Source organism: Halichoeres trimaculatus, unplaced genomic scaffold (assembly GCF_033239565.1).
Source record: "Halichoeres trimaculatus isolate MK-OKI-2021-1 unplaced genomic scaffold, fHalTri1.1 fHalTri1_scaffold_18, whole genome shotgun sequence".
Classification (NCBI taxonomy): domain Eukaryota; kingdom Metazoa; phylum Chordata; class Actinopteri; order Labriformes; family Labridae; genus Halichoeres; species Halichoeres trimaculatus.
The window spans coordinates 17,075,001-17,089,996 of NW_027437196.1; the positions used below are offsets into that span (position 1 = coordinate 17,075,001).

At 38.4% G+C, this 14,996-nt stretch overlaps 1 protein-coding gene across 1 annotated transcript in view; it reads right to left on the minus strand.

Moving 5' to 3' along the window:
• cntnap2a (contactin associated protein 2a) overlaps nt 1-14,996 on the minus strand; it is a 533,013-nt gene that overhangs the window by 168,863 nt on the left and 349,154 nt on the right. Inside the window, exons 11-12 of the mRNA XM_074693022.1 lie at nt 11,359-11,521; nt 2,031-2,137 (exon numbers count right to left, since the gene is read on the minus strand). Of these exons, the coding sequence (XP_074549123.1) occupies nt 2,031-2,137; nt 11,359-11,521 (270 nt within the window). The remainder of the gene's footprint in view (nt 1-2,030; nt 2,138-11,358; nt 11,522-14,996) is intronic.

The following is a 14,996-nucleotide window of genomic DNA, read 5'->3' on the forward strand; positions in this document are numbered from 1 at the left end:
TTACTTTTATAAAATAGTAATGCAATAGTAATAAAATAGAAATACAATTAGTACTTTAAGATTCTACAGATCTTTTGGTTAAAATACTCCAGAAGTTGTCCTGACAGCATAAAAATGTTGAGATGTCATTCAAAATAAGGGAAATGTTACACTTTGAAGACTTGACAGCTTCACATGGCAGCCACTATTTGGTTGTATCCTATGAGGAAAAAATCAAAGTTACTCAAAACTAATTTGGATACCATCAGAAGAGTTGGATCACACAAAACAAGTCCTGTCATTACACCATCACAGATGAAGAGCTACCCTGAGACAGCATGTGTCAATTTTTCTCCATGTGTTCCCTAGCCCACATTCTCCATCCACACTTCAGGGTAATTTTTTTCTTACGTCATGGACCAAAGATTAATTAAATTGTATCTCTCCAAGATGGATCTAAAATAGCCCGTCAGTGTCAAAAGTTGTTTTCTTTACCCTCCTACCAGAAGGCAATTTCATGTGGTTGCCAGTCTCCATTCAGCGCCTGTCAAGAAGCGGTGTCTTGTCCCACACACTCTAGCAATCTATCTGACAACATATTGATGTTGTGTTTGTGTTGATGTACACACAGGCGGACAGAGTGGGGAGGGGAGGAAGAGTTACTCTTCAAAGAGTAATGCGACTTGGAGTGAAAGTTTCTTGATGAGGACTGCTCATAAGCTTAACACAAAGATAAAGGGAAAGAAAACAGTCCACCTTTTTCCTCTTTTTTAGTCTAAGCTCTTTCCTGACTTCTTGATTATTGGTCTGTTTCTCTTTGATATCCTTCTTCTCATCCCGGAGTTTAGTGATGCAGTTGCTTGCTGCTGGGACGTGCTCTTTTCAGTGGAACTGCTGTTGTGAGGAAGTGACCCCAGTGAACTATCTCCCACTGATCTTCTCAGAAATAAACAGAGTTGTTAAGGCACTACTTCTGATTCAAAGCCACTGGTCATGAGCTTTGATGGAATGGAGGTAATAACACTTTTTAAAGGGATTTTCTCTGCAGTGGTTAAATGCAGCTGAGAGAATCCAGACCAAGGCTGACAGAGAGGCATTCAAGAAAATGTGATCAAGGTAATGTGATTGAATTATTAAATGCTAAATCTATAAAAGGACACATTAATATTAGCACAACAAACACAATAAGATAAGTTTCACTTCAACACAATACGTTACAACACACTGTGACAGAGTATGAGTCAATTCAAGGACACGGTATGATTAGATACGATACAGCATGACAGTCTCCTAATGTCATCTTACATCATGTCAAGTATATCTACATTTTCCTGGTTGTTCTCGTATGTAACCCAAGACATTCAGGGACACAATGCTTTGCTTTGATATGCTCTGTTATACACATGAATGAGTCTCTTACAATTACCGAGCATACAAAGACAGAGAAGTGACACAAAGCCATCTGCTTTCGCACATTTTGAGTGTTTGTGTTGATTATTAATGCTCTATTTGTTGTTTTCGATTTAACTCCTCAGTTTTGCAATCCTTAGTTTCCTGAAAATCCAGAACAATGTCTTTTCAAGTGACTTTGTTTATCTAATTATTCCCCCCTTGTTGTATTTGTTGTGTTATTTTATGATGAAGTAGCACAACACTGCTAAAACATTTCTCTCTCATCCTCTCTTTAAAAAGAACAATATTTGTAGCATGTGGGAGGAGGGATGGCATTCTCCAATTTTTAAGCTTTTCATAAAAAAACCTTCAGCTTTTCTTCAGCCGTGCTTTGTGTTGGGGTTCTTTTTTTGTCGGGTTGCCTCTACTCACACCCGAACAAAACACACAATGCAGTGAGAAAAGCCCCGGCTGCTGAACACTTCAGAAGTTCATCTGTGTCTCCGCTGAGGCTTTGGAGGGAGGAAACGGCTTAATCACTCAAAGGCAAAGAGAGGAAAGCCAAATCAAACAGACACACAAGGAACAGAATTTAGCGTTCAAGTAAAAGAAAAAACAAATAACAACTAATGCATACACACACACAGTGGTATACTTACAAGTGTGACAGGTGGCTCCGGTGTATCCTGTTCCGTCACAGGTACAGCTGAAACTGTCCCATGTCTGTTTACACCTGCCTCCATGTTCACAGTGAATAGGCATACATCTGAAGAGAGAGATGGAAAGAGAGGCAGTGAGTTATATAAAGCTCAAAATTATACCAGAGAGGGAAGGAATGTGTCATTTTCTTTGTGTGTATGAAGTTAAGAAACACGTTTTACAGAAACAGCCCACTGTCATCACACAGCTCTATTCCCCAGCATGTTACTGATGCAGTAACCATCAAAGCCTATTTGTAAAAATGTAAAAACAACCTAAATTAGTGCTTTTCAAACACATTTTTCAGTGCTGCACCTCCTGTGAAATGATTTTTTTTCTTTTCTGCCAAGTACCCCCTAACAAGCACCAAAAGTTTTGTTTGGAAAAAAAATGCATTAAACACAGCACTGTACTGTCAGTGTCGGTTTTATGAAATATTTTCTATCAACACTAACATGGTTGTTAAATCAGAAAATTATGACTGGATAGGCACAACACATTGAAACTACACCAACTATGGAATAAAAATAATTAAAGACTTGTTAAAAAGGAAAGATTTTCATAGAAAAAGTTGTCAATATATACTGCCCTCTTTTTGTCAAAATTAAGCACTGTACTCAAACCAAAATACTTACTTAATTTTAAATAAAAGCTTAGCAGAAAAAAATAAGTGTGTGTCTTTTTTGCAATAAAAAATTGATAAGTTAATAACTTTGGTTTGAGTTCAGCCCTTAATTTTGATACCGATAAAATGTCGCTGAAGATGTGCTGGCTTCATGCTTCTGTTGGCCAAATTTTCCCCACAAAGTCACAACATTGGGTGGATTGCAACTTGTGGACGTAAATACCATTAAGCATATTTTCCTTAATACTGACAGAATTATGCCGGTTGTGTTTTTGCATTCTTAAGTGCATGTCCCTCCGTGTTTTCAGCAACATTGCTGCTACGCCTCAACCACAATGCTGTTATTTGAGTTGTTATCCTGGTGTAAGGGAGACTCTTACTTTTGGAGGGGTATTAAAACAGAATTGAATAACTAACTGGATGTATTTAGTTTATGAACTTAAACTTATACTTGAATCAAACATTGACGGAATAAACAGTGTTAAAAGAATTACGCAAGGTTATACATTTTCAATTCTTGCTTACCCCCTGGGGTGACTTTGTGTACCCCCATTAGATAACCACTGCCTTAAATAAAATAATACTATGAAATATAATAACTGATTGATAACACAACAAATGGGCTAAGCCTGAAATTTAATGACAAAAAAAATGATAAAACCCTGAAATGTTATAACCTACTCAAAATGTTATATGTTACATTTTGGGCAAAAAGTTCTTAGGTTTTGGGCTCATGATTGTTACAATTTGGATCAGTTATTACAATTTTGTTTTTATTACATATTTAATAGTTATATTTTGGGCTTGGCACTTGAGCTACATCAGTGTTTCTCAAATTTTTCCAGACCAAGGACCACTTATTCCCCCAGAAAACTCTTGCGGACCACAACGAGCTAAATAGCCCCAGAACGACGCCCCAGACAACAAACTCATATGCTATCGTACATGTTACAACTTGCTAGGGCTGCAACTAACAATTGTTTTGAAAATGGATTATACCCCAATCATTTTTATGATTAAAATTGTACATTTTATTTCTTTAATTCCCTTTATTCAGAAGAAGTTTTTTTTCAAAATGACAGAGACTAGAGTAAAAAAGTGCACTCATTTCCTCATAGTTTGATGCTTTGTTTGTCGTTTTCTTTTAGAATGAGGGAGAAAATTGACCTCAAAATCTGAGTATAACTACATTACTGATACATTATTCCAAAATACTTGAAATTTCTAGTATTGAAACACTTAAGTACTTACATTAAATTAAATTACTCAATGCTTTTGTGAACCAATTTTAGTAGATTTTATCAATTTGCGTAGAAGCCAACGTTAACAGTTTTTTTTTCAATTAAAAAAAACACGCACGTCCTTATCTCAGATTGTTTGTGCATTTGTTCAAATTAAAACATTTTTACATCCAAGATGTGAGCTTTAAGCAGCAGGACCTATTGATTTCAAATGCTAAATGGAAAAATGTGGATAAGAAGAAGAGAAGCGTATCAAAAACTGTGACACATGGCATCATTAAGATGAAACTGTAATTGCTAAATTTGAATGCTTCCAACTGACAGCACAGTACAGGTGTTTTCACTGATCATTAGAGCATTTGATTGAACACGTGAATGATGCAAAGATGGAATTAGCGGTCACCTTGGTTAACAGGAGGCAATTATGAGCGAAGAAAACACTTTTTTAATCTTCGACTAATACATCCTGCAACAGCTCCAAGACAAATCAGTGAACAGAACTGATGAAGCATGGTTGAGGTGAACGTTAAGAACAGAAGGTGATAAAAGTTGTGTTCATTCCAAAAGCAAGATGCAATGTTGAGGTTTTAAAGAAGGAATTAAGAAACTTTATTTTTCAAGTTGTTGAGCATTGATTTTCAAAAACTGACCTGAATTTAGAAAAACAGCAAAAGAAAACAACCCTCCGCATCTGTATGGGTACAGAAATGAAGACATCACTGCTTTTTTGTGGAAACGTTAGCAGCAGCTCAAATTCTGAACACATCAAAGGTCTGCGGTCTGATCTGCCTGCAGGCCTGGTGGGGATGGATCCCTGGATGCTGTAGTTTTAAAGCTAGCTAGCGCACAAACTCACACACATGCACTCGTGCACGAGTGATGTGATTAAAACATCAGAGTGTGCTTATTTGAATGAATCAAAGTGATGTTAAGAGGAAAACCAGCTGGAGGAAAAACAAACAGTGACTCAGAAGAGCTGCAGGGGTCCTTTTAAACGCTGAGCTCTTCAGCAGACATGCAGGGAGTCGGGCAGTTAGACAGCACAGGGATGTTTCATGTCTCAAGGGAAACTAAACTATCACTTTACTCATACCTCCAGGAACTGGGAAGGTGACGTTCAATGTAGGCTTGTTTATATGATAAGAACGAATCGAGTGAAAGTGGAAATAGTTGAAATTTTAACCTAAACTTACAGCTACAAAAACAAAAGTTGAGAACAATGTAGACTACAAATGGATGTATTATTTTTTTTACTCTACAGAGGTACAGTCAAATTTTCCTCTTACACATTCACACAGAAGAAATGATAAATGCACAGCACTTAAACAACTATTCTCTAGTCTTCCAATCACTTTAAGTGATTTAATGCTATTTACAGCTGATTGTTGCTTGTTCTAGTCCAGGGGTCTGTGGCCTTCAGTAGCAAAGTAGCTGTTTCACCTCATGTTATTTGGTGTCTGTTATTTATCATAAATAGTCTCTGTAAGAAAATCTATCAAATAAAAAAAGTCTTTATTTCAATACTGTATTTTTTAAAGCTTCAAGAAGCCACTGCAAAGGAGTCAAAGAGCTGCATGAGGCTCCAGAGCCGCAGGTTGCAGACCCCTGTTTTAATCAATGCATGTGTTTTTTACAGGGAGGTTTCTGCTCTCTTTTAAAGTCTCTCTTCAGCACCTTCTTCTCTGTTTTGAAATCAAACACCATATACGGACTACTAACCTTATAACAGATCATACGTGAAAAAAATACCAAATTTACAGTTTGCACTCCAAAACAGCTGTTTCTAGCTGCTAGCTTTAGCCCTGTTTCCACCAAGCAGTCCAGTTTAGATCAGTACAGTTTGGGTTGCATCGGTTAAGTCTGATCCTGTTTGCATTTCCACAGCCAAACCGTGCCCCTTTATGGTGCTGATAGCTGCATCAGTTACATAATAGTGTGATGCCACAGCAGTGTGACATGGTGTACCCCACAAATAAATCCAACTAAGACGAAAAACATGACACAGTAAACAAAGAGCAACGATGGAAGACATCCAGCAACTCGTCTTCTTTGTGATTGGCATGCAGCTCTTTGTTACAAAGCTTTGTTTCAGAGAAAGCTGTGTGCCGTCAGGAGAAATACACCAGCTGTCGCACAGTAAGTGATGATTCTTTCAACCAATCAACTGTCTGCAGTGTTGTGGCTCCACCTTCTGGGATTGGATTGGTCTAATCTGGCACGCAAACAGAAGGGTTCCAAAAAGTGGGACAGCTCGTTTGGGTTATTTGGGGATTTGTCTCGGGATTTGTCAGTGGAAACAAAATGCGTGCTGTACCGAGACGAACCGAACTACAGCTTGGTTAAAAACGAGGCTTTTGTTTAGTGGTAACTGCACTGTAAAATTAACCCAGTTCATAAACACATTTAACTCTGCAGAAAACCTAAACTATAGGCTTATTTACTTAAATTAGAGGGAAAAAATTCATGGAATAATATCCTTACACAGAAAGGCCCTATTACCTGATGTAAGTATATTTCTTTGATCTGAGTTCAGCCTCTCCATGCTATTTTTAGTTTTACCATGTGTCAAACATGCCGTCAGTGTAGCAGGGCATGTATGGTCAAAAGCATAGTGCTGGATGACTGAGCACACGTTTCCTGTGGACTTCAGAGTCCAGCCTGACCATGTTTCGATATAAATCTTGAGATTAATTTTCCCATTGCCTGAGTGGAGGCTTTGAATCACAGTTAACTGTCAAGCTTAGACCCCAAGGAAACAAATAAATGGTAGGCTCTTCGGGAGTTAGGAAATCACAGCTGTTTTATCTTTTGTATCTCAGTAAGAGAATATTGTTTCTTATTTTAGTACACATAGAAATCTACAATCAAACTTGCAAGCGTCAAGCAACACAAATATTTTCCTTGTAAATAGTCTGACAGAGAAGACTTCATGAAAAACAATTCCAAAAAGAGAAAAGAACAGTAAACACCACAGCCTCATCTCTTAAATGTCAGGAGTATCTGAGAAACACAGGAGAGTTTTAACAAATACAATACTCCAGGACATTTCAAACCAAGCAAACTGCTGAAAAAGAAGCTTGCTTGCCCAAAACACAAAACACCCAGCAACCTCCAACAGGAATATGGGTTACACAGCCCAGTGGAACACAGAATGCTGGTAAAGCAAACCATAGGTGAGCCAGCTCCACATGTCAAGACCCAGCTGTCCATTTACACCTAAAAGAGGAAGACAGCCATGTTCCCAGCCAAATGTAAAGGAAACCATTCACAGTAACCTGCCAGAAGTGGAAGCCTCGAACACTTCTCTCAGACATACATGTACTTTTCAATCCTCTGCCCAAACAAAGCCACATTCACACCTTCATGGATCATGTATTCTGAACCACTCAAAGATGCCTGAAGGAGTTATCACATTCACTCCTGTACAAACAGGTATAAACCTTGAGTATTTCAACATGGTACTGTACACACTGCAATGAAAACAGTGATACAATGCCTGCAGTCCAAGAATATCACAGTGTTTTAGAGCTTCAGCAGGCTATACAGATGAGCCAAAGGCTTTGTGCTTCAACAATAGATGACGATAAACTAAAGCATGAACACTGAGAATCAGAAAATAAGAAGTTACTTTTAGATTCCTTGTATGCCTTTATATCCTTTAACGTGTTGGATGACATTGACCCTGTGGAATAAGGCAGTTTGCACCCACACAGCCTTGCCCTGTTTGTGTTAGCATGCATGGGTGTGGATGTCTGAGTGTTCTCTCTCCATCTCAGCCTAAACAGAGTCCAACAGTGGAGCGGCATTGATCAAAAGGAGGTCAGACAGGGCTATTGAACTGCCTTCAAAGACATTCGGATTAGTTAGATGGTAACACTGGCCCCATTTATCTTCCATGGCAGGACATGGCCTACCTCAAGTACTGCAGGGATGATGCACATCATTTGCAGTAACAGAGATTGGAAATACTGCAAGAAGAGAGTACAGCAGTTTGATGGGGACATCTGGGCAGTTTCACAAGAGTTTGTTCCAAAAAGTCCATCCCCTTCTCCTCTCCAGCATGAGTTGGTTGTGAGCCATGAACAGCGGCGCTACTGCAGCACAATTTGCAATATTGTAAATTTCATAGTACATTACCTCACATCAGCAATGCAAATGCAAAACAAATGATAACAGAAGGGGGCAACACTTCCATAGATTAAACAACAGCATGAAAATCATTTCAGTGAAGAAGTTAATCAAAATTGAGAAGAAAAAAATAACTAGTTATTAAATGTTTTCTTAAGTAATGCTTTAAGTTCATCATTATCGGCCACAGAGCAGCAGCCTTTCTCAGAGAGCAAACACAAAACTTCACAAAACTTCTACCAACTTCACTTGCTACCGGCAGCAGCAGGCAAACAGAATCAGCGCCTGGCAGGTGAGCAAAGTTGAATATTGAACAGTTAAATATGAAACTTTCCTCTCAGGAAATGCTGATTATGCCGTGTAGCTGCTGGCTGCATAAAATAAGCAACTGTATGCTAACAAGTCCAGAAACTTAGAGCTCCTCTAAAGAGTTTTTACCTGCTTATGACTCACTCTGAAATTCATACATGTGCTTAGATATCAGGGATCATCCCTCCAGTCATCTCATATTAAAGGTTTGAATTGATACCATCGTAAAGATGTTGATTAATTGTAGTCATATAGGAGTATTTCATTATTTGGGCTTTAAATTGTGTTTTTAATTATATATGCTTCTAGTTGCGTTCTTGTTAATCTTTGTGTTGCTGCCATATTTGGTCAGGTTTTCCTTGAGAAAAGAAATCACTGATGTCGATGAGACTGACTAAAAATGGCCAAATTAAAAAATAATAATAGCAGCACACATAGCTCTTCTGTGTTAGTAATAAAGAGATATGTACAGCACTTTTACACGCTTCATGGTTGGGGAACCCTAACCCTAACAAGCCTAACTGGACGTGCTTAATAGACATTCAGGTCACTTGGTTCTCAACCTTATTGCCAATTTTGATGATTGAACTGTGACACACTCTGCTAATATGAACTCAAACACATCAACAAGTCAGAATAAATCAAGGCTGAGGTTTAATGATGACAAAATTATTAAGCTGCTGTCACCCAGTAGCTGATTAAGGCTCTGTATCTGACATGCACCGGGGAAAACATCATTAATGACAACCTGAAAAGTGCCTGAGGCTGTGAGAATCTGTGCCCACAGCACACTTGTTGCGAATAGGTGACAAAGTTCTCACTTTACCCCTTAACTAACTTAGCCTGTCACAGGAATGCATTGAGATACAGATCATATGCAAAATCTGGTAAAATATCATGGATAAGAAATGTCTGAAGGTGATCGCTGACATTTTGGTCGGGTCCAATCGAACTGAAAACAAAACAAATGTACGTGTTCAATAAGTGTGTTGTTTTATCATTTTGATGTGTGTCTGGGTTGTTAAAAGTTTTGACAAACTTTTTTTGTGACAATCTCATTGAGAATATTACAAAGCCAATCAGTGGTTGGATTGTTTTCTTTTCTTTTTTTTTTAACAGCCTGATTTTCTTTATGTCGCCTTAGTCAGTTTCATGGACCCTCTTGTCTAAGGAATGGGAAAGCTAAAGAAAAAAAAACCTGCTTAATTTTTATTCATCTTTTTTTTTCTTTAATAAGAATTTTTCATTGTTGACTCCCTGATTTTTCACAAATTTTAGAGCCTTGCTTTTAAATCTGCTCATAATTCCGCTTTTTTCGTTTTATGGGACTCTAATGAACCATCCTGCTCTGTCCACAGGAGGCGCTTGAGGCAACACAATTTGAAAGTTTCTCAATGGAGCTTTAAAGTCTTCTTAATTTACTTTGTTTTTGGTACATCTATCAAAAAACAAAAACAAAAACAAAAAAAAAATCGAAAAAATTTGACTTTAAACGATACATAAAAGTTAAGAATTCAACTTTTATTTTATTATTATTATTATTTTTTTTTTTTTTTTTACCAATTTTGAACCTTTGTTTCTTTAATGTACAAAAACACGTAATTCAATTCCAAAAGGATTACCTCATTTGATTTTATTTTGTACTTTTGAGCACTTTCTGGTATGACTCATACTTGAAAAATGTAATTATCTATCGTATACAGAATGTTCTCTATCAATAAATAATAATTAAAAAAAATCTACCATCTGACTGTTTTGTTACTTCTTGTAGTGGTTTCCTCTTGGTCTACTTTTTGCCTTTTAGGTGACTTTTTTGTTGTTTTATCCAACCAACACAAAAAAGAAAAAGACACCACAAAGCAAACAACTTCAGTAGTATTAAACCATTATTGAACCGAAGGAATTAATGCTGTGGCACAGGGACTACAGTAAGTCCTTCAGCTTCAGTGAGAATAAACAGCAATTTTAATCCTTTAACTCTGCATTAATGTAGACATATTATTAATATGTAATCAAACTTAAGTGTCCCGGCAGCTAGACCCCTGCTGCAGTAAGGACAAAATGGATCTAAATTAAGTAGAGGCAGTGGCAGTTGGTGTCGACTTCTCAGGGCCAGGATATTGATAAAGGTAAATGTTATCGACAGACCTGACCTGAAAACAAATGTCTAAGGTTGGGGAAAATGCTCTTCCAATCAGCACAAGGTCAACTCCTAATTGTAGCTTTCCAGACTTGTTCCGCCTAATGGTTCAATCCATGCGATTCCTTATCGTTGCTGTGATCTTCTTTGTGTCCAGTGCATGACTGAAACCCACTTAACTCTTAGTCAACAAAGGACACGGCTCACTCTCAAGGTTAAACAATTGTCAGTGTAAATGTTCTGCACACCCGCAGCGGATTCAATGGGAAGCATTCAAATGGAGCTTAAAACATGGACGCATCCACTCGTGGCAAATCTGTCCGATTGTGTTTGTCGGCTCTATGACAAGGAAATAAATTGGAATGTCAACAAGTTGTAATGAATGCTTCCAGTGAGCCAGCACTGGGGTGTGCTGTACAGAATCTGCTGTTATACTGGGCAGTGAAACGGAGAAAATTACGTCTCATTTTTTAAGGTTGATTAAGATCAAACTGTATTTTCCGAGGATGGACCCTTGCTTGTTTGAGTTTAAATGAAAAAAAAAAGAAGTATCGTTCATGAAATCCTCTTTACACTGTAGAGCCATCCCATCAATTACAACCATTTATCAGGATGACAAGTGCATGGAAAAAAACAGCCACACACATTCTTGTGCAGCTGCACACTTCAGTCATACATCTCTAGGTTACAAAGGCTCTGCTTATGACTCAATCTCTACAACCTCTAATTTAAAACTGTTTGATTTATGACGCCTCTGACACATTGTTTCAGTGCTTTGACTGAATGTGCATTATTTATTGAATGATTGTGTGGATTTGCATGCAAGCAGGAGTGATAACTCTTACCTGTCTATAATTGCACACATGTCAAGGCTGACGTTTTCAAAAGCTCCCATGGTGCCTTTCTCTACAGCATGCAAATCAGCTAGTTGGTCATCCACCAGGATCGCTTGCATGCAGCCCTGGAAGGAACGCTGGGAAGGGGGGAAGGGCGTTTGGAGGAAATACCCTGAAACAAAGAGAGGAGAGCAACACAGGAATATGAAAAGTTACATCTGATACAAATAAGTATGTCATTAAAAACCTATCATGGTCTGTATTGGTTCTGTATTCACCATGAGGGGTGTAAAGTTAAACAGTTTCCATTAAGACACTGCTGACTGATTGTTAATTGAAGCTCACATGATGTTACTTCAAAAATTCTGTAACTGTCCATTTCCCAGCAGACACTTGGTGAGTTTTTAGACCACCAGAATACAATAAAACAATCTGATAAACAATATTGTTGTTCAGTTGTGTGCAATAAAATATGCAATGTAATAAACAAACCTAAATTGAAACATGAGTGCATACAAGCCTCGGTTGTGTAAACTCAGTTCACACAGGTTAAAATGAGCAAGTTCATCCTAATGTTTATGTTTTAGCTTCACCTGGCTTCTGCCTGCTCTGCAGTAATCCCTAGCCCCCAGTTATGGGAGTATCTCAAACCTTATGAATCACTGAATACTACTTTATATTTTACAGCAGATCTGAAGTGCCACAAAGCAGAACATCTCACAACAGATCAAGTTTCAAAAGCACAATCTCTACCATTAGCTTTTTGCTAACAATCAATGTAATTTCTTAAAGCAGAGTTGATATCCTCTTTGTATTCTAGCTGTAAAAAATTAGGCATTATCCAGACTGCATGCTGGCATGGTCAAACAGATAAGTACAGAAAGCACAGTGTGTGAATCAAGTTTTTTATTTTTATTTTTTAATTTTCTGTCTAATTTTTGCTGCCCAGAGATGAAACTAAAGGAACCACAGCTCTGAAACTTTAAAAAAAATAACACGGTATTATCTTCAATGTGTCAGCTAAATATTTGGCTTAAGGCACCAACAACAGAAATCACAAGGTGGATATGCGTTTAAACCACTGTACCCATGCCCCAATAAGAGAAAAATGTGAACATGGTGAATATAGTGCTTTTTCTAATTCATACCTTAAGTAAGATGTCGTGTTAAATGCAAATGTTCATGGAGCAGGACAACGCTAATGCAATGCCATTTTGAACAATTCACAGCCCCATACACATACATGACAGAAATTTAATATCAAAAATTGTGACAGGTGATGACAATTGTGTTATTATCTAACTGGTGATTATGTTATAAAGATTGGCCAAAAATGCAGGGTTGTAAAACATGCAGAGATGGTGACAAATGACCTACACACTGAACGCAAGTTGGGGTGGGAGAAGATTCCAAAAGCTTGTGTCATAAATAAAAACGATGGATTCAGTAAAAATCGTGTGTTAAACGACATCATGAAAAGACGACCTTCTGTAGAAGCAGACATCAGACTTAACAACGCCATCAGCCTTGATGAGGAACAACGGACCTGGCCGCTGCTCGGTTATTGTCCCTTTTTAAAGCCATGAACCTTCATCAGCCCTTTTGTTTTAAAGCTTATCCACAAGGCCCATTAGCCTTAATACCAGTGCTAAGGCCACAATAGACTAGAGGACATATAGGCTTTACTATACACTGTACCTTTATGGGATACAAGAGTCAATGGCCCGTCCAGAGGTAGCACCGGGCCTTGACTGAAATGGGGACAAGGCTAGGACAAAACTGTGTGTGTATAAGTGTGTGAGGAGGTAAAAGTCTTTGATAGGTTTGTGTGTATTCTAAATCTACAAATCTGTGAGCATGCACCTGTGTACAGTAACAGTACACATCTGCAGGTGTTGTTACTGAATACATGCACGGTCAGCTGTAGGAGATGAGCGCCTGGAATTTAATCTTAGCCACAAGCACGCACGTCACTCATAAAACACTGCCGCTCAATGACATCTCCATCATTGAGATGTTATAAGCTGTCACACTTTCAGGCGTGCCTATTTGCTTCAAGGCCAATGCATCAAAAAGGCTTATTATAGAGGGCAAATGCATTACGTGAGTGTGTGTGTGTGTGTGCGTGTGTGTTTATGTGGCTGGGGAACACACCAGCAAGTAAAGCAAAAGAAAAGTAAAATGGTTGAAACTGCATTTTTGAGCTGGTTTCGTCCTCTTTTTCACATCTTCAGCGTTCTCATTTCCTGTCCCAAAAGTTCCCCCTGTCATCCCTGCCATCTGCTTCTTCTCCTGCCACACCTGTCTGCTGTCTTTCCAGAGAGAAGAGGGAGACAGACAGAGAGAGTGGAGATAGAAAGAGCTGGAAAGGAAGAGGGAGGATGGGAAAGGAGCAGACTACAGCAGGTTGGCAGCGGTTTGTGTCCTGTGGATAGCATATGAATGCAAAGGAAACGCAGCCGTCGTGACAGCTTGGCAGAATGAACCAAGAATGCATAGAACGATGGATGGGTGGAAGTCTCTGAAGCTAACGGGGGGCTGGGTGTTATTTTATTCTATCTTAACCACCACCGGGGTGTTTACCCAAAATATCCCACTTTAATGTTGGTCTCACTTATTTTCAGCCCATACGCCAACCATTTCTTCTGAGCACATATGTAGGACGTACAATAAAAGTGTTTGACTGCATATGAAGTTCTCCTGAAACAGGTTTGGTTCACTCACAAACACATCCTAACAATGTCTGTTATCCTCAGGAACAACAAAAAAAAGTCTTGTGCCTGTGGCTGTATTGATGATGATGAAGCTGAAGGTGCTCTGATGTTCGTAATATTCATGATGATGAGGTTATGATGATACATTGTGGCTATTGATGACTGTGATGATGAGGGTGAGGATAAAAAATCAGCCTCTATACTCCATGGGCTTTGCTTTAGTGCCCTCTCTGTCATTACCTGGTGCTGATTGGACTTGAAGTTCTCTGTAGCACTTATTCATGTTGTTCCCTCCTGTCTAGATTCAGATGGTGTTGTACTTACTTTCTGATGAATGTTGCTTTGGACAAAAGTGTCTGCTTAATTTAACTGTGATGTCATAACACTGCTACAGTTTACCTACAAATACAAAACTGGCTCTATTGCCCCTTCTAGTTTGAAAGCCAAATGATTTAGCTTCAAATTAACCTTTATTTAACCAGAAGATAAAACCTCATTGGAATTAAAAATCTCTTCTTCAAAAGATTCCTGGCCAAGACGGCAGCAGTGAACAAAGTTTTAGACGAACGTTAAAGCAATCATACAACAAAATACAAGGTAGTCCATAACAGATGCACAACATTTCAAGCAGCATTTTTTTTAACCTGAAGCAGCCAGAAAATACGAATTGATCAGACCATTTGCATTCAGATGAGACTGCATCCAAGTCTTGCAACCTCCTCTTAAAAGTGTCCAATGAGACAAGTTCAGTGAGTTTCATCTTTTTTTGTAATGATCATGGGAACAAAGACTGTAGGTTCCTGTACTCTTCTTAAATATGTTAGTTCAGAGGTAGAAGGGTAGATGGCCAAGAATAACATTGTAAACAAGGATGTACCAATGTTCTCAGCCACAGTTCCACCAAGCAGTCCGGTTCAGTTCAGTACAGTTTGG